The sequence below is a fragment of the Cebidichthys violaceus genome, unplaced genomic scaffold, assembly GCF_023349555.1.
Source record: "Cebidichthys violaceus isolate CVI_PGR_0920_01 unplaced genomic scaffold, fCebVio1.0.p SCAF_21, whole genome shotgun sequence".
Lineage (NCBI taxonomy): Eukaryota > Metazoa > Chordata > Actinopteri > Perciformes > Stichaeidae > Cebidichthys > Cebidichthys violaceus.
In genome coordinates, this window is record NW_027176384.1 from 7727678 (window position 1) to 7755675 (window position 27998).

General features: G+C 39.6%; 2 protein-coding genes across 3 annotated transcripts in view; both read left to right on the plus strand.

Annotated features, from left to right (window-relative positions):
• Positions 1 to 1067: 1067 nt before the first annotated feature.
• On the plus strand, positions 1068 to 18530 carry caprin2 (caprin family member 2). The gene is made up of 20 exons (XM_068717121.1): positions 1068 to 1143; positions 1539 to 1794; positions 1892 to 1954; positions 2049 to 2135; positions 3959 to 4197; positions 5231 to 5313; positions 5734 to 5847; positions 6010 to 6041; positions 6165 to 6389; positions 10173 to 10214; positions 10291 to 10419; positions 10543 to 10627; positions 12234 to 12271; positions 12362 to 12469; positions 12564 to 12704; positions 14319 to 14463; positions 14558 to 14734; positions 14928 to 14989; positions 16126 to 16180; positions 17455 to 18530. The coding sequence occupies exons 2-20, from the start codon at positions 1552 to 1554 to the stop codon at positions 18024 to 18026; spliced, it is 2640 nt and encodes an 879-aa protein (XP_068573222.1). The 5' UTR covers positions 1068 to 1143; positions 1539 to 1551; the 3' UTR covers positions 18027 to 18530.
• A 1037-nt stretch (positions 18531 to 19567) lies between these two features.
• The window catches only part of ipo8 (importin 8), a 54983-nt gene continuing 46552 nt past the window's right edge, over positions 19568 to 27998 (plus strand). For both annotated transcript variants that reach the window (XM_068717119.1, XM_068717120.1), the window contains exon 1: positions 19568 to 19964. In XM_068717119.1, coding sequence (XP_068573220.1) covers positions 19881 to 19964 — 84 coding nt within the window. In that variant the 5' untranslated portion in view covers positions 19568 to 19880. The remainder of the gene's footprint in view (positions 19965 to 27998) is intronic.

A 27998-nucleotide genomic window follows, 5' to 3' on the forward strand; every position in this document is an offset into this window, starting at 1 on the left:
TTTAACTATTTAAAATGTATCTGCAGAATTCTACATGTCAACATTCTGTTGGATGTTTGTCCCATGATGACTGAGTGGAGCCCATACTTCACTGCCGTACAGCGCAAATAGCTGGATGACACTATTAAATAGTTTAAACCACATTTTACTTAGAATTCTGAAATTCTGAAATTGTGTCTTAAATGCATTTGAGCTCTTTGATTCTTTTTTGTGTGCATTCACTGCCCTGTTGAAACTCCCTGATGCTGTTATGGTAGTTAGTTATGACCCATACTATGTTCAGTGGTATGGTTATTTATGGTAAGCTCGTACTAGTTTTCCTTATATTTACTGCCAGGCCCCAGTTCCGACAGTACTTTTCTACTATGTCCAGCTGTTGTAGTCCTTGTTCATTAGGAGACAGTAGAACCAGGTCATCAGCATAAAACAGACACTTCACCTCTCTATCTAGATGGGAGAGGCCAGGAGCAGCACAATCATCCAACTGAACAGCGAGTTTGTTTATATACACATTCAATTAAGTCAGACTTAAATTGCAACCCTGACGAACACCTCTCTGGTTTGTTTGTCTCCTATTTTAACAGCACTTTCTTTTCTAAAAACATTGATTTAACCAGCTCATACATTTTGCCCCCTATACCACAATGTAGAAGTCTGTAATGGAGTCAAAAACAATGAAACAAGTATAACCATTGTTGGTTTGGTGCACATATTTGTTAATTAAGATGTGAAGGATAAATGTTTCTAAAATACATTAACCACCCAAGCTTTAATTTGTTATGTATTTATGCGAAAACAAAACATGACACAGTTTGTCACTCATTTAGTAACACAATAAAAGACTTCAAAAACACTACAAAGTTCACTTTTTCGCACCAAAAACTCACTGTTGGAACATTATATTGATGTGATAACGATTATTTTTTTGTGTGTGTGCGCGTGCATCAGTCAAGTGCCCCAACCGGATGTTGTCGGGGTGGCTGTAGTCGCCCCCGGGACAGCGCGTCTGTGGCCCGGCGGGCTATATAAAGGTCTGGGGTGACATCGGCGTGGCCTCTGCGGTTTAAACATCACGGTTGGAAGGGGTCGGTCCGTTTCTCTGTCCCCAGAGAGGATTCAGCGCGCACGAGCCAGACAGACGAGGTGAGTCAGCTGACGTGTTTGAAATAGTTACAATGTGAAGCGAAAGTAACGATTGTGATATTACCAACACGTGTTTGGTTTTGTCAAAGGATATTTCCAAGTAAGTGTGGATTTTAAAACGACTGATGAGACTTGCTTGCAGCATAATAATTCAAAGCTTGAATTGCTTATTATTAAATCCTGCTTTCCTAACTTCCCAGTCTGCTAATATGAATATTGATCCTAACCCACAGCAGAAGTGTGACTCGTGAAAAATGATGAAATGCACAAAGGGATATTTAATTCAGGGAGTGCAAAAACTGAGAAGTGTCACAGGCTTGACAGCTGAATTGAATGAAATACTCAGCTTGCTACCAGCAGCATCTTTCCTCTGTTTAATTTGTTTTACCTTCCAGTGTGGAGCTCAACATGGTGCAGCTTTCTCCTTCTGCTCCTCTGAGCGTCAGCCCTCCATCTGAGTGCTCAGAGGAGGAGCGGGAAGGACGGGAGAACCTGGTGATGGCTGATGGCCTCAAGGTGTGCTCACCCAGTGGTCTGAGCGCCCTGCAGCTCAGCCTGGAGACCTCCACTGTCTACTATGGCTATGACTCCTACATAGAGGATGGTCTCATCTGCCTCAAACACAAAGTCCGCAATTTGGAGAAGAAGAAGGTTGGATGGTTATGGGTCAGAGTATATTCCAGTCAATGGGTTTTAAAATGGATACGTGGAGGCAGGCACATGTATTTTGTTTCTTTTGTACCCACAGCTGAAACTTGAAGACTACAAGAAGAGGCTGAATTGGGGTGAGGAACTTAACAAGGATCAGATGGTAAGACCAGGCTATGTATTGGCCACCACGAATATGGGCTTGTGTCGTTTGTGTTCGTGCTTAAGGTTTATGCCCGTTTGTCTTTGGTTTCCAGGAGGCTGTAGAAAAGTACGAGGAGGTGTTGCATAATCTGGCATTTGCACAGGAGCTCCACCAAAGCCTGGATGTCTTGACTCAGACTGTAAGTCTTTAGCAATACTACTTCTCTTCATTGTTGGGCTGTAGTGACGTGTCAAGTATAGTCGGAGCCTCAGCCGCTTAAGCAATTTTACGTGTCAGTAAAGGCTAGATATGATTTAAATTCCTGCCGCTTCTCAATAATCACTTGTTTCTTTGAAGCGTCAGATCACATTAGCTGTCAAATGAATTTAACTTTTTAGTAAAAGACTCTGCGTGGCTTTCTGTAACTCTGCAGTGTTGAGTCACTCTCTAATTGGGGGTACATGTTATGTTCATTGATATATATTTTTGAAGAATATTTACTGATTTAAGAGAAGACAGTCTATAAAACCAGACAAAGATTTTGTACACAACACAAGCTCCCCTTGTAAATGTAATGGTTTTGTCCCAAAACCATGTGATCAACATAACTGGATGCAATTTCTCTGTGGTGGCCATTTTGAATAGATTCTGATGAGTGTCCTTATTTTATTTTCTCTTAATAGTGCAGTATTAAGTACTCGGACTATTATTTGACCAACAACTATGTCACGTACATTGTTATTGATTCAAATATATGTTGCCATTTAAGATGAACCTGAGGAGGAGAAAGCCATCTTAAGCATGCTAGGCCTACCGGTGACATTATGGGCTACAATAGGGAGATTGTCAACTACGCTGCTTAGATTGGGGCCAACGCCTGAATCACTGGAACATATCCTTTTCCTTAAAATATCAAATATTTGTTAAAATGTAAGCTTTGCAATAGTGGTTATTTTGAGAAAGCACATTACTTTTTTTTTTTTTTTTTATATGAAACGTACCCCAAATTACCAAGAGTTATTTTTGTTCTTCTGCTGAGACTCTTTGGTTGTTAATATATTAAATATGTTGGCACAATGTAGAGCCAGCTACAGGGTTGCGCAACAAAACAAGAACAGTTGTACATTCCTGTGCATTTTTTTTTTTTTTTTTAATATGCATCTAAAATCTAGATGGCAGGAGTTGAAATCTCTTAACTAAAACCTTTTGGCTAAGTATATCTCATTAATGTATTGTTAAAAATGAATTGATACATTCATGAACCTGGACTTCTGAAGCATTCAGAGTTGAGCGTTTGCTTTTTGTGTCTGTGAAACTATACCTGGCTCAGCAGCCAAAAAACTATCAATTAGAGGCTGTCAAATATATTTTAGCTTGAACACTGAGATATACACTTAAACTAGTTAATGGTTGTGAATTATTTAGTACTAGCTTAATTGGATGGCTACTAGTTTGTTTTGATAGTGGTTTGGCACCCACATATGGAGCTAAAGTTAAAGGCTTAATTTGATTTAAAGAACCATGCTGCTAGTTTAAACTAGTGGTGTAACGGACCCCTCTCACGGTTCGGCGCACACGTGTGAACTGCGGATTGATTACAGTTTAACATCAACCATCACTGTGAAATAAAGTTTTACTGATGATAGTTATCTGCCAATATTCAGTAGAATATGTGATCAGGACATTTATGCTTTTCTATCTCAAATCATTTTACACTGAACAACTCATCCGTGTTTACATTGACCGAGAGCTAGTTTAACGTTAGCAGCACTGCTACCGACCGAACGAAGGTTCCCTTCAGTTACATTATGGTGTGTTCAGGCCCTGTTCAGTGAAAATGAGTACTGGGCAAATGTAAACTAACTTATTCATGATGTGTTGACATGTAAAATGAAGTTTTGATGGTTAACTTGAATAAACAAAGTTGTTTGAAGGAGATGTTTTCACAACAACTTAAATGGATATTACAAATGAATTATGAGCCGTTTTCAAACTGCTGCTTGATTCATCCTCCCACTGCAGTTGCTGAGAGCCCAGAAGAAGGCAATGAGGAAGGAGCAGGTGGTGAAGGAGGAGACGGAGAGGAGGCGTCTGAGCACTGTGCTGCAGATCCAGCACCTCCTCCACTGCATGCAGCAGGAGCACGTCAGGAGAGACCTGCTGGCCGGACACAACCAGGCGCCACACATTGCAGCCCAACAGCTGCATAGCCTGAGTCAGCTTGCTGCCCTGCTGGGGGTCAAGAGGGATAACGGACTGAGGTGATTGGCAACATATCTACAAAGGGATCTAGAGGGTGCAATGATGACCGTGTAAATTAATTTAATGTGGAAATAAGTGATGTTGTTTTTTTTTTTTTTTTTTTTTTTTTTTTTTTTTTTAAACCGGTCATATACAGTGACCATAATATTGGATGAGAGGTGATCCGGTAAACAATACACTGACCCAGATTCACCAGGAGAAGAGATTTCTGGACACTGTCTTAACGTTCTGTGCCAAAGTCATTGGTGTTTCAGTACAATCCCAGTTTCCTCTCATCCAGCCCACAACACCCACCCAAGCTGCTCATTCAGTTGACAGATTGCTGACGAAACAATTGTGGTTCTGGTTGTTTGTAGAATCATCCTAAAAGGCTTCAAGCTCAGCCTAAAGGTAAATGACAAAGCAGCATTTGCACTGCACTGATCTCTCCTTACCGCCAATTTCTGCTTGCATTGACTTACTTGTAAGTAACTGTCAATGGAGGGGGAGCTGGTGATTCTGTCAATTAATTTCCAATGTTTCTTTGAAAGCAAATGGTACACTTTATGCAATCCAATTCAAACTATTGTGATGATGTTTTTGTTTGACTGAACTTAAAGCAACACAGTCTTTACTTATATTTTTCTAGTCTTCTGACTACTCCAAGCGCTTTTATACCACATGTCATTCAGCCATTCACACCCCGACGGCAGGCTGCAATTTGGAGTTAAGTGTCTTGCCCAAGGACACATGGACTGGAGGAGCCGGGGCTTGACCCATAATCATCTGATTTGAGAGATGACCCGCTCTACCTTCTTAGCCACAGTTGCCCCACAATATTATATGTAGTACAGTGTTTTTGTACACGTAGAAACTCCCCATGTCCTTAACGGAGCATATGCAAATTGTGATTTGCATATGCTCCCCCCCTAGCACGAGTTTCATGGTATAACGTGAGCCTCCACAGCAGAGTTCCAGGTTGGAGCTCAGAGCTTCTTGTCACACATGGGTTCTTGGCTCATTGATGACCTCTCTATCTTCACTGTGTTAAAGTTTAGAGGAGCAGATGGAGCAAGCGGCTCTGGCCTATTTGGATCTGCTAGAGGGGAAAGACAAGCCAGTGGCTGGATCTACATGTGAGTATAAAAGCATATAGATATCTGAGCTTTGTTTGCTGAGCCCCTTAGTCATTTTCTTAATGACCAGTTATAGCAAAATGACACTTGATGTCATTTGGATTTACAAACAAGCCAACTTGATTTGGAAGGGAATGTGACTTGTGAACTGTTAGATGACCTAAACTGCCTGTTGTAAATGTCTGACAGTTTACAGACCAAAGAAAGTAGTTTAGATTGCTGGATAGACAAATTATTTGCTTGTTTACAACCTATCTGACTGCTACCATATATCAGCATTTAGCAGTAATTACAATTATGATTATTACCACTGATGCACCCAATGGCTCAAGCTACAGAAATGAAAACCAACTTGTAATAACTCCTCATTTTGTTTGAGGGTCCTCTGACTTTCCTTTTTTAATTGACTCATCTTTTCAGTTAAGCTTTTCAAAGAAGAGCTCCACAGGCTGTTGAACTGCAAGTACTTCAGTTGTCTTCCATGTCCACCCAACAAGTCTCCGGAGGTGTTACTGAGGCCAAACAGCCACAGCAGTAAGATGATCGCGCTTACATTTATTGTCTGCACACTGGTGGGTTTAACAAAGATCAGGTCATGCCTTGAAAAACTTGCGAGTATGAAGTGTAATGTTACTGAAACCACTCTATACCTAGTCTGACTTGTGAATTAATTTAAATTTTTTTTGCTTCTGTCAGCCCCATCAAAATCCAAAGAAGTTTCTAAGGAGGTGAGACTGATATCCAAATGTGGTGTTCTTTATTTTATTTTATATAATCTGTATTTCAGTGCAGTACGTTTTGACTGTAGCCTAACCCCAGGGTCAACTGATGCTCTGCTGGTGATATGGCAGTTTTTTAACAGACTGTACCTGAGTGATACGGAGACTCCTACTCGGAACTGGAAGGCGGACTTCCAGAGAAGAAGGGAGCGGGAGCCTCCCGACTGCTGGGATGTAGAGTTTTCAGATGGACCTGGCTCACCCCAAGCTACAGTCCACAAACCATGGAGAGGAGCTGCCACTTTTATCCCCAAGGTCCCAGTCACCAGCAAGAAACAATATATCAACTGCAAACAGGTGAGAGGTCATCACCCCCTCTATTATAGGTATAGTTATCACTGGTTTGGCTCAACTGTTGATGTTAAATGCATATTTTTCTTTTTTTTTGCCAACATGTATGCATTTTGCATAGCTTGATGCATTTTGACATCAAACGGTGCTGCTTTAAGTTGTTACTTTAAGATTTGAAAAAGAGGCCAGTTGTTTTTTAAATGTCTATGTAATGGATAAAAAAAAAAAAATTATAGTCAAGCTAATTGAGAGACATGGTATTGTCTTGTTTTCCATGCTTTGTAAGTGACTTTTTTTGCAGTGTCGTCACTATTCATATCTATACAACCAATGCGTTTGATGACATTGTTTACTAGAGCACAGTGGTGGAAGAGGTACTAAGTTAAAGTAATGTCAATGTAAGAGTTCTGCAGAAACCTATTTAAAGTATTGGCATCAAAGTATACCTAAAGTAAAGGTGTGTGTGTGTGTGTGTGTGTGTGTGTGTGTGTGTGTGTGTGTGTGTGTGTGTGTGTGTGTGTGTGTGTGTGTGTGTGTGTGTGTGTGTGTGTGTGTGTGTGTGTGTGTGTGTGTGTGTGTGTGTGTGTGTGTGTGTGTGTGTGTGTGTGTGTGTGTCATAGTTTAATTATATTCTGTATTAAGAATCTGAATATGCAAAGTATGAGTATAAAGTTGCATACAATGGAAATAATCATGTTAAGTAAAAGTGCTCCTTATGTACAGTAAGCTACTTGAGTATTCTAAATGCACTTAGTTACAGTCCACCACTGATGGAGCAAAGAATCGTTAACTAGAACACAAAGTTCTTCATAGATCGAGCCTTAAATTTTGATCTTAGGTTTGATTGATGCATTTTACTTTAATATGTACAAAATTACAACGTCTGCATTCATCAAATGCATGTGTTCACATCCTGCAGGTTTGATTTTCATAAGAGTGCAAAGTTTAAGTTATTTAAGCATTTGTCACAGCAACAAACTACCTTTTGAAACGAGAGGAAATCTCAAAACATAGTCTTCAAAAGTTGAATGGAACATAAAAGTCTGACTTGCGTTTTAAGGCTTACTATGTTTGTTTAACATGGTAAGTATGAGTATTTTCCACATGTTTTTATGTCAAAGGGACCAATGGGATGACTATTTTATTTAAAATGGTCCGGTATTGAGGTATATTGCTGCTTAACGGGCTGCAGTGTAATCATAACGGGCAATTGTTCTCTTTAATTTACGTTCACTAAGTGCTTGTTTATTCCACTGACGGGCTCAGATGAAGTATATGACGACGTTCCAGAAAGGACCCTACAGAGAAATGTTTTTTCTTTTTCTTTCTCTTGATCTCGTCTGTTAGTTTTGTGTCTTGTGCATTCTGAAATCTCTTGTCACACATTGTTGAAATGGGCTTAATATTCAGCCAGGACATTGGAAATCTAATAACTAGTGCTGGGCAACGATTACAATTTTTAATCATGATTTTCTGCAATTAATCGCATTATGCGCAAAATTAAATAATGAATTAAAAAGTAGTGTATTGTGTACTTTTATTTTAAAAGTACTGCTATATGAACAAAAGTGCAATAACATTTGGTTTGCAAACACTTTAAACAAATCGGGTTATTTTTTACAGTATCCCCTTTACACAGTAGCAGTTATATTCTTCACTATCTGTGCTCAGTGTGCTGACTTTATTTGAAACCTTCCCACTGCTGTGCAACATGAATAAAATGTTCCACACGTTTCATCAAAATGTCTGTCTTCTGTTTTCATGACAGTCAGAGCATGTGAATGCAGCTCCCACTGTTCATCAATATAATGCACCGTAACTCCGAAGTGATGATGGTTACCCAGCGATGTCCAGTAGTCTTTGGTGAGATCAACAGCTGGTGCACGTTGTAACTCCGTCTCTGTTGTAGTCTTCTCCTTTTCATTCAACTTGTGTGTTCTTCTTGTGACGGTGCGTCTCGAGGGAGGCTCATACGTGCCGTCATTTGTTGATCCTAAGAACGTTTCTCAGACCGACATCTTCCACAATACTAGTCATCCTGCAGTTTGTATCTATCCACTTCTCTGTGGCATTTGTTAGCTTGTCTTTTGTTTATCTATACTTCTCCCACACGCTGCATCAACGTAGTCTGCTGAAGCCTCCCTCCACCTATGGTTTGGGTGATTTGCTGGCATCAACGGTGTGTAGTGCATTTAAGTGATACTTCAGACTCAAAGTACTCCAGTGATGAGAGAAAAAAAAACGTAATGCGCGATAAAATAATTGTCTGCGTTAATCAATACGATAACGCGTTAACTTGCCCAGCTCTACTAAAATACTAAGCTTTTTAGTTAAACTATGAACACACTGGTGTCCTGTGGCTTTCCTTTCTCAAACCCTCAATTCATCTGTCTTCCAGTCATGACACTATAACGGAGAGCGAAAAGTAACATATGCGTGTTTTTTTTGTTTGTTTGTTTTTTCTCCTCTCTAGGGTCCTTTCATTAATTGTATCATATGTTTATGAAAGCATGTCAGTGTCACAAACATCCACTTTTAGTGGATCACATTGCAGCATGTTTAGCGGCTGCCGGCTGAAGCAGTCTCCCTCAATACTGGACCAAAATAGGCTCTGGGTTGAGAACTGCAGAAATTAACTTTTTTAGCTACTACTGTTTGTCAGAATTGATACCTCTGTATACCATAAGTTCATACAACATGTCTAAAGGCAAGTGTCTCTGACTTTTTTTTTTTTTTTTTTTTTTTTATTTTATTTTTTTTTTATGAGTGAAACACCATGTATACCAATTTGTACGGTTCATAGTGGAGAGACTATAGAGATACATTTTGTTCTCATGACAATGGCTCAACGTAGAGGGGGGGGTTATCTTCCAATCAAATCGATCCCTGGCTCCTCCAGACAGACATGCGGACTAAGGGAGCAGAAGTATCCTTGGGCAAGACACTGAACCCCAAATTGCTCCCCAAATCTATGCATGGGTGTATAAATGTGCGTGACTGTGAATTGTTTTTTTTGGGTCCTGATGGGAAGGTGGCGTCTTGCATGGTAGCCGTGCGTGAACAAGTAGTGTGAAGCTCTTCGAGTGATCGGAAGACTAGATGGGCACTATACAAATGAAAGTCTATTTATCATATTGATGTTAAAAAAATTAAAAGGGAGTTTTACTTTAATACCTCCACACATATGGTGGATAATGGATATTATCGGTGCATTACTGAGCCAGGCTTTTGGTCAAAGCAATGGGTCAGGCTTGTATATTATCAGGCGTATATGTTGGGTAATAATGAACAAGATGTTTGAGGTCATTTAAAAAACAAACAAAAAAAAACAAAAAACAGTATCTCCATTAGATCAACAGGAAGCACTGACAAGAATATGTTGCAATTATGTCAGTATTTCATACATTTGTTAAAATTGTGATATCTAAATTTAAGAGACTATACAAACTGTTTAAAAAATGACAAATGCATATTTATATTCAGCTTTCAGATTATGAATAGCTGCATAAAGTGGGTATTCGGTTGTCTGTCAGGAACGTTTTCTGAAACTGTCTTCCTACAACAAATACATTAAGATGGTAAACTAAGGGACTATAGGTTGTATTGTACAGTAATTCTCCAGGATGAACTCATGAAGAGGGAGAAATGGAAATAGTCTGTCTGCAATAAAATAAAAAAGGCACAAACTGGACAGCCGTTGTGATTTGTAAGGCCATTGTGCAGACTGTTATTGTTCAACAATAGTGCCCACACAATAATTCATACATTTTTTATTTTTTTTTTTCTCAGAGAAAAGAAACTGGGGTCAAAAGCAAGCAACATGCTAAATCGGTGAGTACAAAACAGTTGGTTTAAAATGTACAGATGGCTCTCTGTAAACAATTTGCAACTTCTCATCTTCTTCCAGGCAGTTCACATGGGTATACCTGTGGACGTTTTCAGCTCTCCATATACCTTACCCAAAGACCCTGTCCTGAGGAAGCATTACCTGGAGGACCTAATGACAAAGATCCATGGCTCCTTCAGTTTTATGCAGGTGGCGTTTGACTGTTTGCATACCCATGATCTTATTAACCACCCACTAAAAGATGAAACTATGGTTTGAATATTTACTCTGCTTTGCTAGTATTGAAGGTTTTGATGTTATGTCTGGTTTCAGGACTCTCTTCTGGATGGTGATATCTCCCCTACTAACGACCATCCAAGACTGAAGAGACGGCCGTCTGGATCTCCTTCGCCTCTGGGTAACTTGGAACTAGTCTACAAGCTTTGTAGTTGTGATCGCAGCACAGGCCCACTCACAAATCTTTCTGGAGCTTTAAACCATATCACATGGTCTTCATCAGTTGATGGAGTTTACTCTTTATGGAATTTAAATAGTGATCCACCTGCAACGGGCCGAAAGTTGAGATCCATGATAAATGAGCAAACTTATCAGCTGAGGAAGAATATGTGCATGTATCACGAAAGAAACTTAAAAGTTCAGTCTGGCTCTCTTGGGGTTACCTGGCTTCACTGAACATTGGCTTTCCTGGTATACCACTACCACTAAACTAGTTATCAACTGGTTCTGTCTAATTTTTTCCAATCCAGCTACAAGCATATAATGTCAGAAGAGCTGAGCTCTTAATTACAAGCGATATTATCAGTACCCTGAACACTTGATGAGAGGAAACGGGCATATTTGGTTATAGCTACAGCAAAAAGCGATGTTGAACAAGGTGCAATGTCAACCATTTAGACGCATAACTAGAAATCATTTCTAGTGTTTCTACAGCTTCTTAGTCTATTCTAAACGTACTATAGACATGCATTTGTAGCCTTACTTTAGTGTTCATCAGACAAAGCAAAAATACTGTGATTACTACTCGAGATGTTGCTGACTTGGTCAAAATTTAAAATGGAGCATCTTAAACATAGAGCCAAACGCGGGCAGATTACCACTTATGTGCCTAATGATGCAACATGTTTTTAGATGTCCACCCTATATGGCCTATGAATCGGCAGTAATCGCTACTTTCTCTACAACGAGCGTTTTTATCTCTTTACCTCAAAGTTGTTGTTGCAAGCTCTATTTTTGTGAATTCAGTGGGAAGGCCACATCAGTTAGGCGCACCCTTTCCAGTGCTTTGGTATAGCCATATGAAAGACGAGTAGCCCATAAGACTTATAGGAGTATATTCCATAAGATGTAAAACTATTTTTTCTTTTCATCCATTTGAAATACATTTTTTGTTTAATTTCAGAGAATGTTTTCTTTAAAACCTGGAATGTAATATGGCACTAAATGCCTTTTTGGTTTTGCCAGATCATTTTATTGAAATTATTTTTCTATTAAGGAAAGTTGATTTTAAAGAGACCAGTCTTATTTTTTCTTTTACTTACTATATATTACTAAGATAATGGATAGCTATAGCCCTAAAATGCTAGACATTTGGTCTCAAACACACTAAGAAATACAGACTGCTAGCTAGACATGGCTTAATATGGCTGTAAACATACCTTTCAAACTGATAACATTCTCATCAACCTTTTACAAGCTGTACTGTAGCAAACGTTATTGTGCAAACTGGTAAATACTAGGTATGCCAACATACTCGGAGTGTTTAGCTGAAAGCACTGCTGGCCTATGTACAACCTCATGGAGCTGCAAGCATGGCTAGACGGTCCTCTTCAGACCTCTCACCAAAACATCAATGTATTTGGGTGAATACAAACACATTTTGCTTACAATACACTCCCACAGGATACTGGGTATGGACAGCAAATGCACTCGAGTAGTGAAATTCATATGACAATTTTACCTTTTGTAATGTCTTGATCTTTATTTTAAACTCCCAACTAACCCAGGTCAAACAGACTTGAGAAGCCCCATCGATGCAATGCATGTAAGATGATCTTTCTATCTGTGATAAGTCTGTGATCAAAAATTTAAATCACTTGGACTTGTCATCACCTCATCCTCATCCCCTACTTAGTCCACCCCGCTGCCTACCAGGCTTCTGGAGCGCAAAGCCAGTCTGACAAATGAGGATCGGTGCCTGGAGATCTGTGACCTGGAGCTTTCCTCAACGGACTTACCTCATGTAAGTATGTTGCATCTTGGAGAGTTTTGTGCCACTTCTATGTGGTAGTCGATGCTTTTAACGTTACTTTTAACCTTTTCTTGGTGTTCCACAGATCCCAGTAACTGAGTCAAGGAAGCCGTCTCCCCGTAATGGGGTGGCATCTTGCACCTCCACCCCTCCTCAGGGGCAAACTTTCTCTACACCCCCCACCAGGCGAACTCTGACATCTGTCCATTTTCAGAACATCCAACCAGTAAGTATTAGCAAAAGTATGCATCGTTCAGGCCCAAGCACCAACTAGCTGTTGGTGAGGATCCTGTTGAAACTGAATAAATTATTAGGGGCCCGAGTCGGCGAGGCCCTATTGTAATTCATTGTATATTTTTACTGCCATCGGTGTTTGAATGGGTCATTGTTAACATGTAGTGGTAAAGCACTAAACGAGTACAGTCTATTTACCTAAAGTCTGCTGGTGTCTGGATACGTTTTGATATTCAATTCTGGTGCCTTTACGTTTACACCTGGTATTATCAATTCTTGAACTTTGTTAAATCTCAATGTGTAAATTAGGTAAATGGAGCTGGCAGCCTGGTCATGGACATGATGCATCCCAGGTCAGGGGAAGCAATGCCAGATATTCATGGGATTGCCACAAGTGTAAGACCAGTATTGTGTGACGGCCAAAGGCCTCTTTTCAGTAGCCTTAGTCATTACTTTCAAACTATAAAGGTGGTTTGCGCTTGTAGAGAAATGTGCTTGTTTGGCTACCCTACTTTGACACATGACCCTTGTCTTGTACACCATAGCTGCCCCTGGAGAATCTCTCAAGCAATGCTGCTGCATGGGCTTTAGGGTGTTTTTTCCTTTATCAGATAAGGATCGCATGTAGAAATGGTAGAATAATAAGGATCCCAGTAGAAATGGGGTTTTCTGGTGTAGCTTGCTGGTCTTCCGTTTGGTTGGATGGTGAACTTGCATGCTTGCTTCTCATTGGTATTTTGCAAGACTGCGTCTTTGTTAGCCAGAGAACACTCGCTATGTTCAAATCAGTTGCTCCAGTCTAAAAGGTGGTGGTAATACACTTGATGCTGTTTGCTAACTGCTAAGAATTGCCCGGCGAATAATAACCTTTGCAAATGCAGGGATCACTTTCAATCAAATTTCAGTCAGTATCTATTACTGCTTTGTTGCATTTACACTGTTTTGATATTGGTTAGCCATCTGATCTGCCCAAGACACATTAGGTGCAAATGGTGCTAGTCACTGAATGTAAATGGTTTGTACTTGTAGCATTACTACAAGTACAAACTTACTTACTCAAGTGCTTTGAGTGGTCTGAAGACCAGAAAAGTGCTATACATGTCGTCATTTCTACACTGATGGTAGGGGGCTACCATGCAAGGCGCCACCTGTCCACCAGGACTGTAAAAAAACATTCATACACCACAGGCAGAGTGGTTAAGTGCCTTGCCCAAGTACACATCAACATGGACTAGCGTAGCCATCATGTCTGTGTAAATGGAAATTCTTTCAATCATCAAAGGACACCTAGTTTGCCTTTTTACTTAAAGTAAAGTTACAGCAAGACAAACTTCAACAGTTGATTTACCTGTACTCATTAAATAAGAGGTTTTTTTTTTTTCAAGTCCATACCTGAGAGGAAATGCAAAATGGCCACTGTAGTAGATCATTTGTTCTTAGCCCACTAGAACAAACCAAATGTGAGCACAGAAGCATAACCAAATGGCATATGGTCATTCAAGATGCATTCCGCTGTGAGATGTGAACAATAGTCTGTCTTAATAATCTGAATAAGGCCTTGCACTATCCGTAAGTTTCTTTGATGTACATTTTCTTCTAACTGTAGGTCTTCAAGGCGAATGCCTCCTTACCTCAGAATGGGGAATTAAATTACAAACCAGATTCTGCCATTTTTGATAAGGCCAGGTACAGCACTGCCAGTACCCAAACGCCACCTGAGTTTGCTCCTTCAGAAGATGAACCACTGCTGGGTATGTTGATCAAATTAATTGTTCCAAAAGGCATGGACTGAATGGTCAACAGCCTATTGTCTCGGACCCATTTTGTGCTTCTTCACCTTTCTAGTGTACCAGTCAGATTATACGATTGGTAATGGTGGACCGATCTTCCTGTCCCCTGGCCAGTCATGGGACAGCGTAGGTCGTCCCAGCCAGTCGTACTACACCAGAGGATCAGTGAGAGGTATGGCACGTGGCGGCAAGGGACTGGCACAACCCTTTCGCTCTTCTGGTTGGCATCGAGGTATCTATCCTCAGCTTTCCTTTTCCACTTTTGGGGTTTTCACCACCCCTGCAATTCCTGTCTCTACTTTTGCTAGACATCCTATCAAGATTCGGTGTTGTAGGGTAGCTTTGTCACATCCTGGCTAAAGCTTGGGCTCAAATAAATCTGACTTGGGTACTTCTGAAGCTCATTACTGATTTCTACTACATAGGAGGATCATACACCCCCCAGACTGATCTAAGAGACTCTGGCCCTCTGCTCTATGCTGCTAGGGTAAGTAAATCACTGTTGTCTATTTAGTGGTCTTATTGGCTCTGACTGAGTCAGTACTATGACTAGTATATCAAGTTGATTTTCTTGTAACTGAGCTTGAATTTTACATCAAAGTTGAATTGGCTGTTGTCTCGCCTTTAGTAGACCACTTTTGTTACTTGACCTGCAATGGGTCACACTCTAGATTCTAGAGTGTGACAAGGGGCATAACATGTTTAGCTTATCTTCAAGGGAGCTTTAGACATGTTCTAGACTCTAGAACATGTCTAAAGCTCCCTTGAAGATAAGCTAAACATGTTATGCCCCTTGTCTTCACTCCTACACTTCTCTTTCAGTACATATTAAGATCTACAAATGACTACAACTAGAACGGGTTAAGCAGTTTGTCCAATTATTTTACAGGGTTGAGATATTTGATTGGCTTCCAGAGTCAAAAAAAGCATTGGGCGACTGATTAGTGAAACACAATTGCAAATGCACAATATAATGATGCAGTGTCTTCAGTGGAACTTGCCTTGTGAAACGTACCTGTGTCGCTTGATCAGAGAAAAAATACTCCAAGAGCTGAGAATTCCTACCTGTAATAATGACCTTAAACTCACTAAATGAACTGCTGAGATCAAGATGTTGACAGGGACTTAAATGATGAGACATGTTCCAGGTTAGCCAAATTTATTTGGAAGATGAAATAAAGGCAAATGGTAAAATTAGTATCTCAACTGTGTGATGTACACGTATATATCACATTTCAGCTTCAACTGACTGCAACTGTGCGCAAAATGTTCTTGTATAGTGAGAGATTATAAATGTATTTAAGTCAGGGTTTTTTTTTTTTTTTTTATATATATATGATCAAACGGGTTGAACCATCAATTTAGCCACAATTTCAGACCATTTCAATTTTTTTTGGTCATTGATGCATGAGAGCCCATTCTCGTATTTTGCTCCATTGTTAATAATTAAGCAGATTTATCTGCTCCAAACTACAGTTATGTTGGCCTTTTTAAAATCTTAAATCGATCGACCTCTAACTAGTACGTTATGTAGTTTGGCATGTTACAGACGACCAAAAATGATCAAGAAATGAGAATGCTTACAAGCTGCCTTGTGTTAAAAGTTCTTTGTGGTTCTTTCAGGACTCTGGATATCAACACAGCTATAGATGCAGAGGAGGGAGGCAGAACTTGAGTGGTAAGAACATATTCTAACTCAAACGGTGATCTATCCCTCAGGGAAGAGCTTTTGTATCAAACACCTGCTTTAGTTTATCCCTAAAGGATGTTTGTTGGAAGGGATGGGTATTAGTATAGTTATCGTAATAGTATCAACAAAATTCTATTACTCATATCTATCTATTTATATAAATTTAGAGATTCAGTAAAACCTCAACTTGCACAATATTGTATCAAGGCACACTACATTTACTAAATCAGTAATTTAAGATGAGTTTTATAACTACAAAATGTATTAAGAGTCAATTTGTGAAGGGCTTACAAATAAACTGAATTTGTTACACTGTGGTAGATTAAACATATATCCAAAATACAAGGATTAACTAGCAGATTACATTAATGTGCAATCATATTTATGTTAAAGTTCCTTAAGGCAGGATTTTACCAAATGACAGGCCCATTTAGTCTTGATCCACAGCTTATGATTGTTTCTTGGCATGAGTATATAAATTGAAAAGGATCAAAATGGAAAACTAACGCCATCAACGATGTGGATTATATCTCAAGGAATTGGTCTAGTGGAGAAGGAACAGAAGGTTCAAAACCCACATATCAAAGCAATCTTTCTATTACTCAAGATATGTTAGCTAACCATAACCTATCAATTATGGCATGTTTTGCATCAAAGCTCAGTTTCCTTAAGTCTATCATTCCCAATTGGATGGATATGTCTCTGTCTTATGAGGCTCCTCAGGAGCCTCATAAGATGAGAAATGGAGGTAATAAGAACTAGAAGGCTGAGCCCTTACTGGGGTCTTATACTTTAGAAATGTATTTGAGTGTCAAGATTGACCGACATGGCAAAGTGAGAGTCCAACCACTGAGTTACCTGGCAGTCCTGAGAACAGTTTCTGGAAGAATTGTATAAGTTAACATTTCATGATTAAAGGACTGTAGTATTTCTGTGTGCAGTGATGACGTAAAACATTGGTAATGTTTGTGTATTTGATAGAGCACATTTCTATGAATTTAGAAGTAGGTTGGTTCAGATGGAGGAGAGTTATGTTCCCGCCTCTGACAAACTTACTCAGCTGCTGACCAAAATACCCAAGACCTCAGTTTTTTAGCAAATTTTGGGATGGATTCCTTTGTTCACATCTGCTCAAACTACATGTACCAAGTGGAAAAATGGTCGGCTTCAACCAGACTAAACGATGCAAGTTTTGGAAACGACAGTGTTTACTGAACATGCGTTTTTTTTTTTTTTTTTCTTCTTTTTCTTCGACTCTGCAGCAGCCTGGAGTGACTCTTCCCAGGTGAGCACACCAGACCGAGAGGGAGCTTTTACAATTGTGGACTCGGGTCATGGGGATTCTCTGTCGGTCTCCACCATGGAGGTCCCTCTGACTCCCCATGGCCACCATCACGCCCTGCTTCCCATGCAACTCTACCCGCTCTCCCAGCCGCTTAGAGTGGCCTTCAACGCCTCTCGCACTGCCAACTTCGCCCCTGGAAACCTGGACCAGCCCATCGTGTTTGACCAGCTGCACAGCAACCTAGGGGAGATGTACGACACCCACATCGGCCGCTTCACCTGTCCTGTCAATGGAACCTATGTCTTTATCTTCCACATCCTGAAGCTCGCCATCAACGTGCCCCTCTACATTAACCTCATGCGCAACGAAGAGGTGATGGTGTCTGCGTATGCCAACGACGGAGCCCCGGATCATGAGACGGCCAGCAACCATGCCATCCTGCCTCTCTTCCAAGGAGACCAGGTGTGGCTCCGGTTGCATCGCGGTGCCATCTATGGCAGCACCTGGAAGTACAGCACATTTTCTGGCTTCCTGCTGTACCAGGATTGAACTTTAGTCAAACAAAAGGCTCTCTTCCATTACTAAATGGTGGTTAAACTTACATTTCAGTATTGTGGAAATTGGGATCGTGACTACTTGACAAAAACCAAAATGTATTTGATTCCCCATGAATGTTTTGTTCTTCATGGTGGCGCTCCCACCAACTGATATTAGTACAACTGATAACGTGTCTTGTTGTAAATCAAACTATAGCATATCACCTGGTCAGTTCACTGATTTTTGTGAGAACTCTAAAGCAATGTTTTTGCCTTGTTTTCTGAATGGCTTTGGATGACTGACCAGATGTTGGATCACTAATGAACTGGATTTATCTAATGAATTGTTACTGCCTCTATCAGCAGCTCACTTGTTGCTGGGCTCCTATGTTTTCACTATCACCTTGCAGTATGTGAAGCTGAGAAATGAAGGATTGTGTTCTTGGTGGTGGGTATGGTGTTTAACACTAAAGGCAAAGTGCTGGACTACTGTTGAGAGATGGAAGTGGTCCCTTGATGTGCCTAAATAAAAAAAAAAAAAAAAAATTAAAAAGCAGTGACGTTGCTTAATCTTGCTTTTTGTCAAGCTTCTACAATTACAGATGGGTGTTTTATTTAAATTGGACATGCCTCTGCACAACACATTATCTTAGCTTTCCAAGTACTTTAGACCTTTCATCCTTTGACAGGGCTGCACAGCTAAAATATTAATCAGTTTGAATTATCACTCAAAGTTCCAAATTGCAATATCAACAAATCATTGCTCAACATGATAATGGGTCTTAGCCTAGTTTCTGGCCTATAACCTAAACTGCACATTACTGAACTGTGTATACTCCAGTACACACTAAAACCCTTACTCGTATTGGGTGGATGAATTACATTTAGCTTGCCATGCAATTGATCACCTAAATGAATAATGGGAAAAGTTCTAACATCAGAGGGGTTGTTTTTTGTTTTTTTCTACTATTCTGCTCTCATGTCTGTAAATGGGGAATAAAACATGAGACACATCTCTCAATATAACTTAATGTAGTACAACACAACCTTATCTATGACCACATCTCCACGAGAGCTGAAGAAAAGACTTAATGTGCTGTTGAAGATCATGAGATTGAAAGTTCTGGAAAAACTGACTTTTTTTTCATGATTGACATTTTCAGTCGTGATTGAGGACGCAGCCTTTTTGATGCAAAGTGGCATTCTGAAATAAAAGAAAATGATATTGACAAATGGAGAAAAAAACGAATGAAATAAAAACAACCTGCAATAAAGTCAATGGTCGGATTTTTGAGGATATATTGCATTATTTCACAATCTAATGGTTGTATTTGTGATGTATTTTCACGTATTTAATTTGGAACAGAAATGGGTTGTAGTGATCAGAACCTGTGCACGTGATGGAAATGGACCAGCTGGAGCATGTAGTGTCTGCAACAACAGCGCCAGCACTCCGGGTGGCAGCACAACACAACGCAGCCCTGTGCCGACCATGGCGTGACACAGGAGGAGGAAAACCGTAAACTGTCTGTTTACTTTGCTTTACGTGCACCGACAGCTTGTTTGTCGGTAAAACGGGGCAGGGCCACCGTTCTCCGTCAAGCTAACCTCAATGAAAAGAAACGCGAGTGTGCCTTCACAATAAACACTGTCGCCGCTCTAAAGACGTTTATTCGGAGTGATCCGCTGATGCGCCATTTATTGTGAACGTTGTGACCGGGACTGGTGTCTGTAACTCTGAGGTTTCACCGTGTTTGGGCCGCAGCTGCAGACCCGTAACGCTCGGCTGAATGTAAGGCAGAGACGTTATCCGACGGTACATGTGCGCGATAACAAAACGCAGAAGGAACCGTGGAATTGATCACATATGGATCCCAACCGGATAATCCAGGCTCTGAAGGGGACTATCGAGCCTAGTCTGAGGATAGCGGCGGAGAATGAACTCAATCAGGTGTGTGAGCTAAAGTAGCTGCTTGGTTTTTGTTTCGTTTGTTTTCCAGAGGGCATTGTGTTTTAGAGGCATCACCGGCAGTTTGGCCCAGAACCGATGCCGGTGTTTGTGGAGGATGGAAGGCCGTGTGTTGGTGAGTGGGCTCGGTGTCGGCCTGGTGGTTCTCCGACCCTGGTTTGGCAGTTGATAGCAGGCCTTGGGATCAGTAGTTTGACAAAACTATTCCTCACACTGACTCCGGCAGCTGCATCGAGAGCAGCTCGGTCAGATGTGACCCACCGGGAGCTACTGTGGCTGTCAGAACTCAGTCATGTGGCTGCAGTTTGACCGTGCTGCGGTAGTCTAACTGTGTCCAGTGGTGGTGATGGAAATGATCACGGCTCTCAAATAATTATAAATAATGTGAATTTAAGCATCAGAATGTACAATAGACCTGTATGTGATGTGATAGAAACTGTTAGCTGATAACATGCTTATATTCTCATCTACCCAAACTTCACTTAGTTTATTTATCCCACCCTCAATAATCTATGCATTTTTTGCCATAAGTCATTCAACTGTTCTCTTGTGGGGTTTTTTTTGTATTTTGTTATTATTCAAAGCAATTGTTCCTATTTTCCCCCACATGATGGTCTAAAAGTGGTTTACAAAGAGTTTTTCTAATATTCCTTCAGGTTGTGGAAAATATTTGGAGTAGTAGTATTTATTCTTTTATATTTTTTTCTGTGCCAGCAAATAATGAAATTGACACCAGATACAGTAAAACGTAATCTTTTAAAACAAAAATCCCAAGTTTACCTTTGCATTACTTTTTATATCTACAAGCACATGACATGATAACATTATCCATGCATTGTATTGTCTGCTATGCAGGTGTGTCTCCAGCTCCTTAAAGTTCAGTATCATTTCTGTATAAAATGAGTTAACTCAGCATTTGAACCCAGTTTGGTTTCTTCCTGCCCAGATTCTGCTGGGTTTACTACTGCAGCTTCTCTGTCTATTCATTCTTAATGGAAGATGCAAACATTCAAATGATCCTCTACATTACTACTATAAGACTTTGACATTCATGTCAGCATTTGGTTATCAATATTTGGTTTTCTGTCTAACTGCCTCGCACCTGTGCCCATGTTGGACAGTGATCTAAACCTTTATCGTGTCTTTATATGCCACATTACCTTGATTTTTTTATTAAAGTACTCCAATCAGCTATTCAGGCTGGAAACCTGAGCATAACTGGGACACTATTAAGCATGTACCAGGCAATGTGTAAAAGATCTCCGACTGGATGGCAATTATTTACTTTTACATTTCGGACTGACGTCAGTCTGGTTCTGCATTATTTTATATGGACAGCAGTTTGAATTAATGTTATGAATGAAAGTATAACACTTCTCTCGTTTGGCATCGTCAAATAGACATTGTGCTCAATTCAATTTATTTTTGTATAGCCCAAACTCACCAATCACAAATTTGCCTCAGAGGGCTTTACGATCTGTACACATACGACATCCTCTGTCCCAGGACCCTCACATCGGAACAGGAACAACTCCCCAAAAAACCTTTAACGGGGAGAATAGAGGAAGAGACCTCAGAGGAGGATCCTCTATCAGGACGGACAGAAGTGTGATAGATGTCATGTGTACAGAATGAACAACATAACAGAGTTAACACATTTAATGCACATGACAGAACCACGGCAGGAGGCAGGACCATGGTCCAGGTATAACCATGTTACAATCTTATTTCCTTTTTGGTCTTTTGAACTTCCACCTCACTATTATTTCCTTTTAAATTAGAGCCACATTTATGAACATTTTACAATCCTAGATTTACAAACTGATGATGAATAGTTCAGTGATTGGGAACAAGACTTAGGTGTTGATTAAAGAATAGGCAAGTCAAGTTCATAACTAGAAATGTGAGCACAGCTTTTTTGAAAACTTTTTCTAACATTCTCTTTTGGGCTTCACAAGGCTGAGCACAGTCAGTTCAGCTTCATATTGGTCTAAATTTGTCTTAACTTAACTTTAAGAAGGACTGACACCAACCACAGTCTTTTTTTCATCATTAATATGTACAGTGCTGTGAAAAAGTATTTGCCCCCTTCCTGGTTTCTTATTTTTTTGCATATTTGTCACACTTAAATGTTTAAGATCATCAAACAAATTTTAATATTAGACAAAGATAACCCGATTAAATACAAAATGCAGTTTTTAAATGATGATTTAATTTATTAAGGGAGAAAAGCTATCCAAACCTATTTGGCCCTGTGTGAAAAAGTAATTGCCCCTAAACCTAATAACTGGTTTTGTCACCCTTGGCGGCAACAATTGCAATCCAGCGTTTGCGATAACTGACAATGAGTCTTTCACATCGCTGTGGAAGAATTTTGGCCCACTCTTCTTTGCAGAATTGTTTTAATTCAGCCACATTGGATGGTTTTCGATCAGAAACGGCTTGTTTAAGGTCATGCCACAGCATCTCAATCAGATTTAAGTCCAGACTTTGACTAGGCCACTCCAAAACCTTCATCTTGCTTTTTTTGAGCCATTCAGAGGTGGACTTGCTGGTGTGTTTCGGATCATTGTCCTGCTGCATAACCAAAGTGCGCTTGAGTTTGAGCTCACAAACTGATGGCTCGACATTCTCTTTCAGGATGTTCTGGTAGAGAGCAGAATTCATGGTTCCATAAATTATGACAAGTTGTCCAGGTCAAGCAGTTGCAAAGCAGCCTCAGACCATCACACCACCACCACCATGTTTGACTGTTGCTATGATGTTGTTTTTATGAAATGCTGTGTCAGTTTTACGCCAGATGTAACAGGACGCACACCTTCCAAAAAGTTCAACTTTTGTCTCATCAGTCCACAGAATATTTGCCCAGAAGTCTTGGGGATCATCAAGATGTTTTTTTGGCAAATGTGAGACAAGCCTTTGTGTTCTTTTTGGTCAGCAGTGGCTTTCGCCTTGGAACTCTCCCATGGGTGCTTTTTGTGCCCAGTCTCTTTCTTATTGTTGAATTATGAACACTGATCTTAACTGAGGCGAGTGAGGCCAGCAGTTCTTCAGATGTTGTTCTGGGGTCTTTCTGGGCTGATACATGGCTATTACTTTGTTTCTCATCTGTTCTTGAATTTCTTTACATCGCGCATGATGTGTTGCTTTTAGAGATCTATTAGCCGACTTCACTTTGTCAGACAGGTTCTATTTAAGTGACTTCTTGATTCAACAGGTCTGGCAGTAATCAGGCCTGGGTGTGGATAGTGAAATTGAACTCAGCTTTCCAAAAAATCACATTTGATTCATGATTTATCAAGGGAGGGCAATTACTTTTTCACATAGGGCCAAGTAGGTTTGGATAGCTTTTCTCCCTTAATAAAATAAATCATCATTTGAAAACTGCATATTGTATTTACTCGGGTTATCTTTGTCTAGTATTAAAATTTGTTTGATGATCTGAAACATTTAAGTGTGACAAATATGCAAAAAAATAAGAAACCCGGAAGGAGGCAAATACTTTTTCACAGCACTGTATATGTATATTAGGGGGGTAACGATTCACAAAAATCTTGGCTCGGTTCAATACGACGCAGTGATGCCACGGTTTGGTTCGGTACGCTTTCAATACAGCAAAAAAGCAGAAATGCTAAATCCTCGCTGGTGAGACCCTCAAGGGTTCGTGTCTGATGAACATGGCTCTTCTTCTCCATTCAGTAGTGAGGTAATGTGTCGTTACAGTCAGGTAGCTTTGTGTCTGAAGAACATGGCTCTTCATCTTTGGAGTGAGAAGATAGATAGGTTCAATATCAATAATAATATAACAATAATCACAACAATATAATAACCATATACTTATAATAATAATAATATGAATTATGATAACAATAAAACATAGAATTAATAAAAAGACAGGTGATGGGAATAGATTAGACGGGGGGGTGGGTCTGTGTTTATGTTTGTGAATGTCAGATAAGGAATATGTAAAGATCATGGTATATGTGTGACGGCAGATATGTGCGTGAATGATGGTGTGTATCTTTACTGTGGATGGTGGACAGAAAAAAAGTTGAGTGAAACTTGTGTAAAATTTAAGAGTCAAGGGTATTGACAAATGCATTCCAAATTAAGTCACAGTCAGCAGTTTGTTTCTTATTGAGGCAGATCATTTTTCCATTGATATTATTCTATTAGTAGATTTTTTCAAAGTATGAAACTGATTTTGTTTCTTGATTTCCAGTTCAGTTTTATTGGTGATGATTAGGGCTGTGGAGAGTATTCTAGATGGGTTGTTTCAGTTAATGTTGGATCTGTCTCTAAGTAAGCAGAGAGGAGGGGAAAGTGGGAAGTAACAGCCTAAAAGGAGAGAGAGGTTGTTGGTGATGTTATGCCCGAACTGTTTAATTGGTGTGCAGTCCCATGTGGCATGTATATAGGTGTCTGTGGTGTTTTGTGTGCAGTGCGGACAAATTTTAGAGTCTGTGAATCCCATTTTAAACATTGTTTTCCCTGTGTAGTGTACTCTATTAATAATTTTGTATTGAATGGGTTGCATGTTTATGTTTGTGGATGTGGAGAAGATGTTTTTACAGATTTGGGTCCAGAAGTTGGAGCTGGGGATGATTTGTAGGGGTTTTTTTTGAAGGAAAGGATATTGTTCGGTCGGATGTGGAGATTATCTTGTAGATTTTGGATATTTTTTTTCTTCTTCTTTTAGTGATGTTAAACAGTTCTGATGTTGGTGGAGAAAGATCTGAGTTAAATAATTTAATGTTGATTTTAATCTGGAGAAATTCTAGGAAGTGATTCTCCCCAATGCCGTTCTTCTGAACCAAATATAAAAATAAGACTATGGTGCTATTATGGAAGATGTGTTTGAGATGTGTGGTACCTTTACTAGTCCATGATGACATTTTTTTTGATTTACTGTTCAATAAGAAGCCAGTATTGTTCCAGATAGGACTATGTTTATTAGGTGAGATTGTGGTGTAATTTTTTCGGTTGAATTTCCACCAGACTGTCAGTTGTAGCTATGGTTGGGTTTTTGAAACATGCATGGCATGTGATGGAGCAGTTTATGAATGGTAAGTCTGAAATATGGATGTCTTTACACAATGTTTTGTTTATGTCTGTCCAGGAGTTGTCAGATTGATTGGGATTTGTCCATTTGTGACTATATTGGAGTTGGTGAGCAATAAAGTCTGGTGATTTGAATCAGGAGGGTGGGGACTTGATTTGGATCATTGAGAATAGGTAGTTTATCATGGGTCATGGTCATTTTGATGGAAGCAATTCTGCCAATGAGGGATATTAGTAGATTCATGCAATGTTGAAGGTGTCCCCTACTGTTTTGAGATGTGGGTTAAAGTTTAGATGGACTAACTCTGACAACCTGGGGGAAATGATTCCTAAATATGTGATATTACCAGTGCACAGAGAAATGGTTAGGGCTGAGGGGGAGAATGTTTGATTTACATCAGTTGATAGTCTAGTCTGAGATTTTAGAGAAGGTGTTTATGAGGCGCATGGTTTTGGATAATGAAGAGGAAGGATTTTGTATAGTAGAATGTCATCCGCATAAAGACTGATCTTGTGGTACATATTTTTTGTTTGCATTTGTGTGATGTTTATTGTTTGAAATGTACAAAATCCTCACCCAGTGGGTAAATGATTCACCAAAAACAATTTGTTTTAGTATAGAAAATTAAATTTCCCAGTTTACCTTATCAAGTGTCTTTTCTGCATCTAATGACACAAGGGCTGTTGGTGAGTTTATATGAGATATGTAATGGATTAAGTTAAATAGTCTGCATCGGTTATTTGATGAGCGTATTCCTTTAATTTGATCAGGGTGGATGATGAATAGAGTTACTGTTTCAATTTGTGACGCGGCGGCTTTGCTGATTATTTTTGCGTCAGTGTTGATGAGAGATACGGGGTGATAGCTTGATGGCGATGTGGGGTCTTCATTGGGTTGTAATAAAAGAGATTGTAGTAGTGTTCATGTCGATTGGAAGTTTGGATTTTTGTTTAATTTTGGCTGTTAATCTGTTGAAAACGGGCTGAAATATTCCAAAAGTGTTTATAGAACTCAGCAAGGAAGCCATCAGGTCCTGGTGATTTATTTTTAGGTATAAGTGCATTGTGGAATTCTGTTATAGTAAATGGATTGAATTTGCTTGGTTTTCATTAAGTTGTGGTACATCAATATTGCATAGGAATGTGTCGATGTCTTCTTGGGTTGGTTTATGTTTTGATGAATATAAATTAATAAATTCTTTGAAAGGTCGTATTTATTTCTTCAGGTGTCTGCAATATCCCCCGTTCTGAGTTCACAATCGCTGAAATTGTTGTTTTTCCTTGTTTTGCTTGATTTGGTTGGCCAGGTATTTTTTAGATTTGTTACTGTTTTCGAAATGTCTGAGTCTGTGTAGGAGGAGTTGAGTTGTCTTGTTTGTATGTTGATTCAGTTGTAATTTGTATTTCAGTAAATACTTTGTGCTGTCGGATTATTTGCACTGATATTCTCTACTTCCTAAATCTTTTGTTCAAAGTATGCTTCCTGTTTGTTGTCTTTCTTTTTTTTAATGTGGAATATGATATGATTTTTCTGTTTCTCTTAATACCGCATTCCCTGTTTCCCAAAGTAGTGATGGTGCTATTTCTGGTGAATCATTTATTTCAAGGAAGGACGCCCACCCTCTCTTAATATAATTATCAAAGTTAGGGTCATTAAGTAAGGATGTATTCATGCATGCATGTATATGGACCTTTAACTAATAAAGTACAGCTTACTGACTTTACTCGCGGTGGCGGATTTAAACACAACAAAGCACAGCAGTATGAAACAACACTATCACAGCAGAAACAGTTATGTTACACATCACTGAACGGGACTCAGTGGTTTGTAAAATACACACTAACACATTAACAGTACAGTTAAACATAAAACAAAAACAGAAAAAGGTTACATACACACTATGACCTATTTGTGCCCAGACAAAGCCTCTGACTTGAGATTGCTTGAAGGTACTTGATTTGTTCTTCAGATTTTCCTCTCTTTCTAGATCCGGGGACCATGGTTATGCTCTATCAGCGAGCCAAGCGGCAAAGAAACTGGTGGCTCGTCCAATGAGCCACCAGTGTTGTGGTTTAAACCAGTTTTCGAAATTACAAGGAGGCCTCTCTCTGTTTCAGTCACATGGTGAAGTCCCAACAGATGGTTTGCGAGAATGGTTGATATTCCATGTGAGGGAGACGGGAGCATGGTCCCTAATGGTGATATTAGTGTGTCTGAGGTTTGGGAGATAATTGAGTTGCTGGTTAAAAGGAAGTCAATACGGAAGTGATGAACCGTGAGAAGAATAAATATTGTCTGGCAGTCAGGTGTTTTAATCACCAACAATCACCAAGACCAAAATCACTCTGGAACTGTTAAATGGTTTCTGTGGTTTGGCAGTTAGTGTGCTGTTTGAATTGTTTGATCTGTCTATTGATGGGTGTATGACTGTATTGAAATCTTAGATTATTAGTGGAAATTCAGACAGATTAGAGAGAGGAAAAAGGATGAGTCATCATTATTTGGTCTGTAGATGCATGCAATAGTAATTGGGCTATTGTGTATTGTGATATTTATTATGATAAATCGTCCTTCTGGATCTGTGATGGTGTTATGAATAAATGAGAGATTTTTGTCTATTAAATTTGCTACGCCTCTTTGCCTGGAGTTGAAATGGGCAGAGAAAATGTGATTGTGGTGTTCTTAATTTATGACTGCTTGTAATGTGTTTATGTGGTTGAGCAACTTAAGTCTTTTTGCCTGTGAACCAATTCCACAGATGTTCCAAGTAAAAAATGTAAGTGAATTCATGGAGACGATATGTGGTCAGTTTGAATGGATTTATGTTTTGTGCATGTCTATGTGAGTGCATGTATGGGGATATGTACACATGTGTCTGGGTATGTCTGTGTGTTGGACGGGCAGGTGTTCTTCAGGCGAGGAGCATGAGTGAAATGTGCGTGCGTATGTGTTTG

Excerpts from the sequence above, each read along its gene's own strand:
- caprin2 (XM_068717121.1), top strand. The coding sequence starts at position 1,552 with ATGGTGCAGCTTTCTCCTTCTGCTCCTCTGAGCGTCAGCCCTCCATCT. Across the intron at positions 5,848-6,009 it reads GAGGCCAAACAGCCACAGCA|CCCCATCAAAATCCAAAGAA; the intron begins GTAAGATGATCG and ends TGCTTCTGTCAG. Across the intron at positions 10,420-10,542 it reads GCTCCTTCAGTTTTATGCAG|GACTCTCTTCTGGATGGTGA; the intron begins GTGGCGTTTGAC and ends GTCTGGTTTCAG.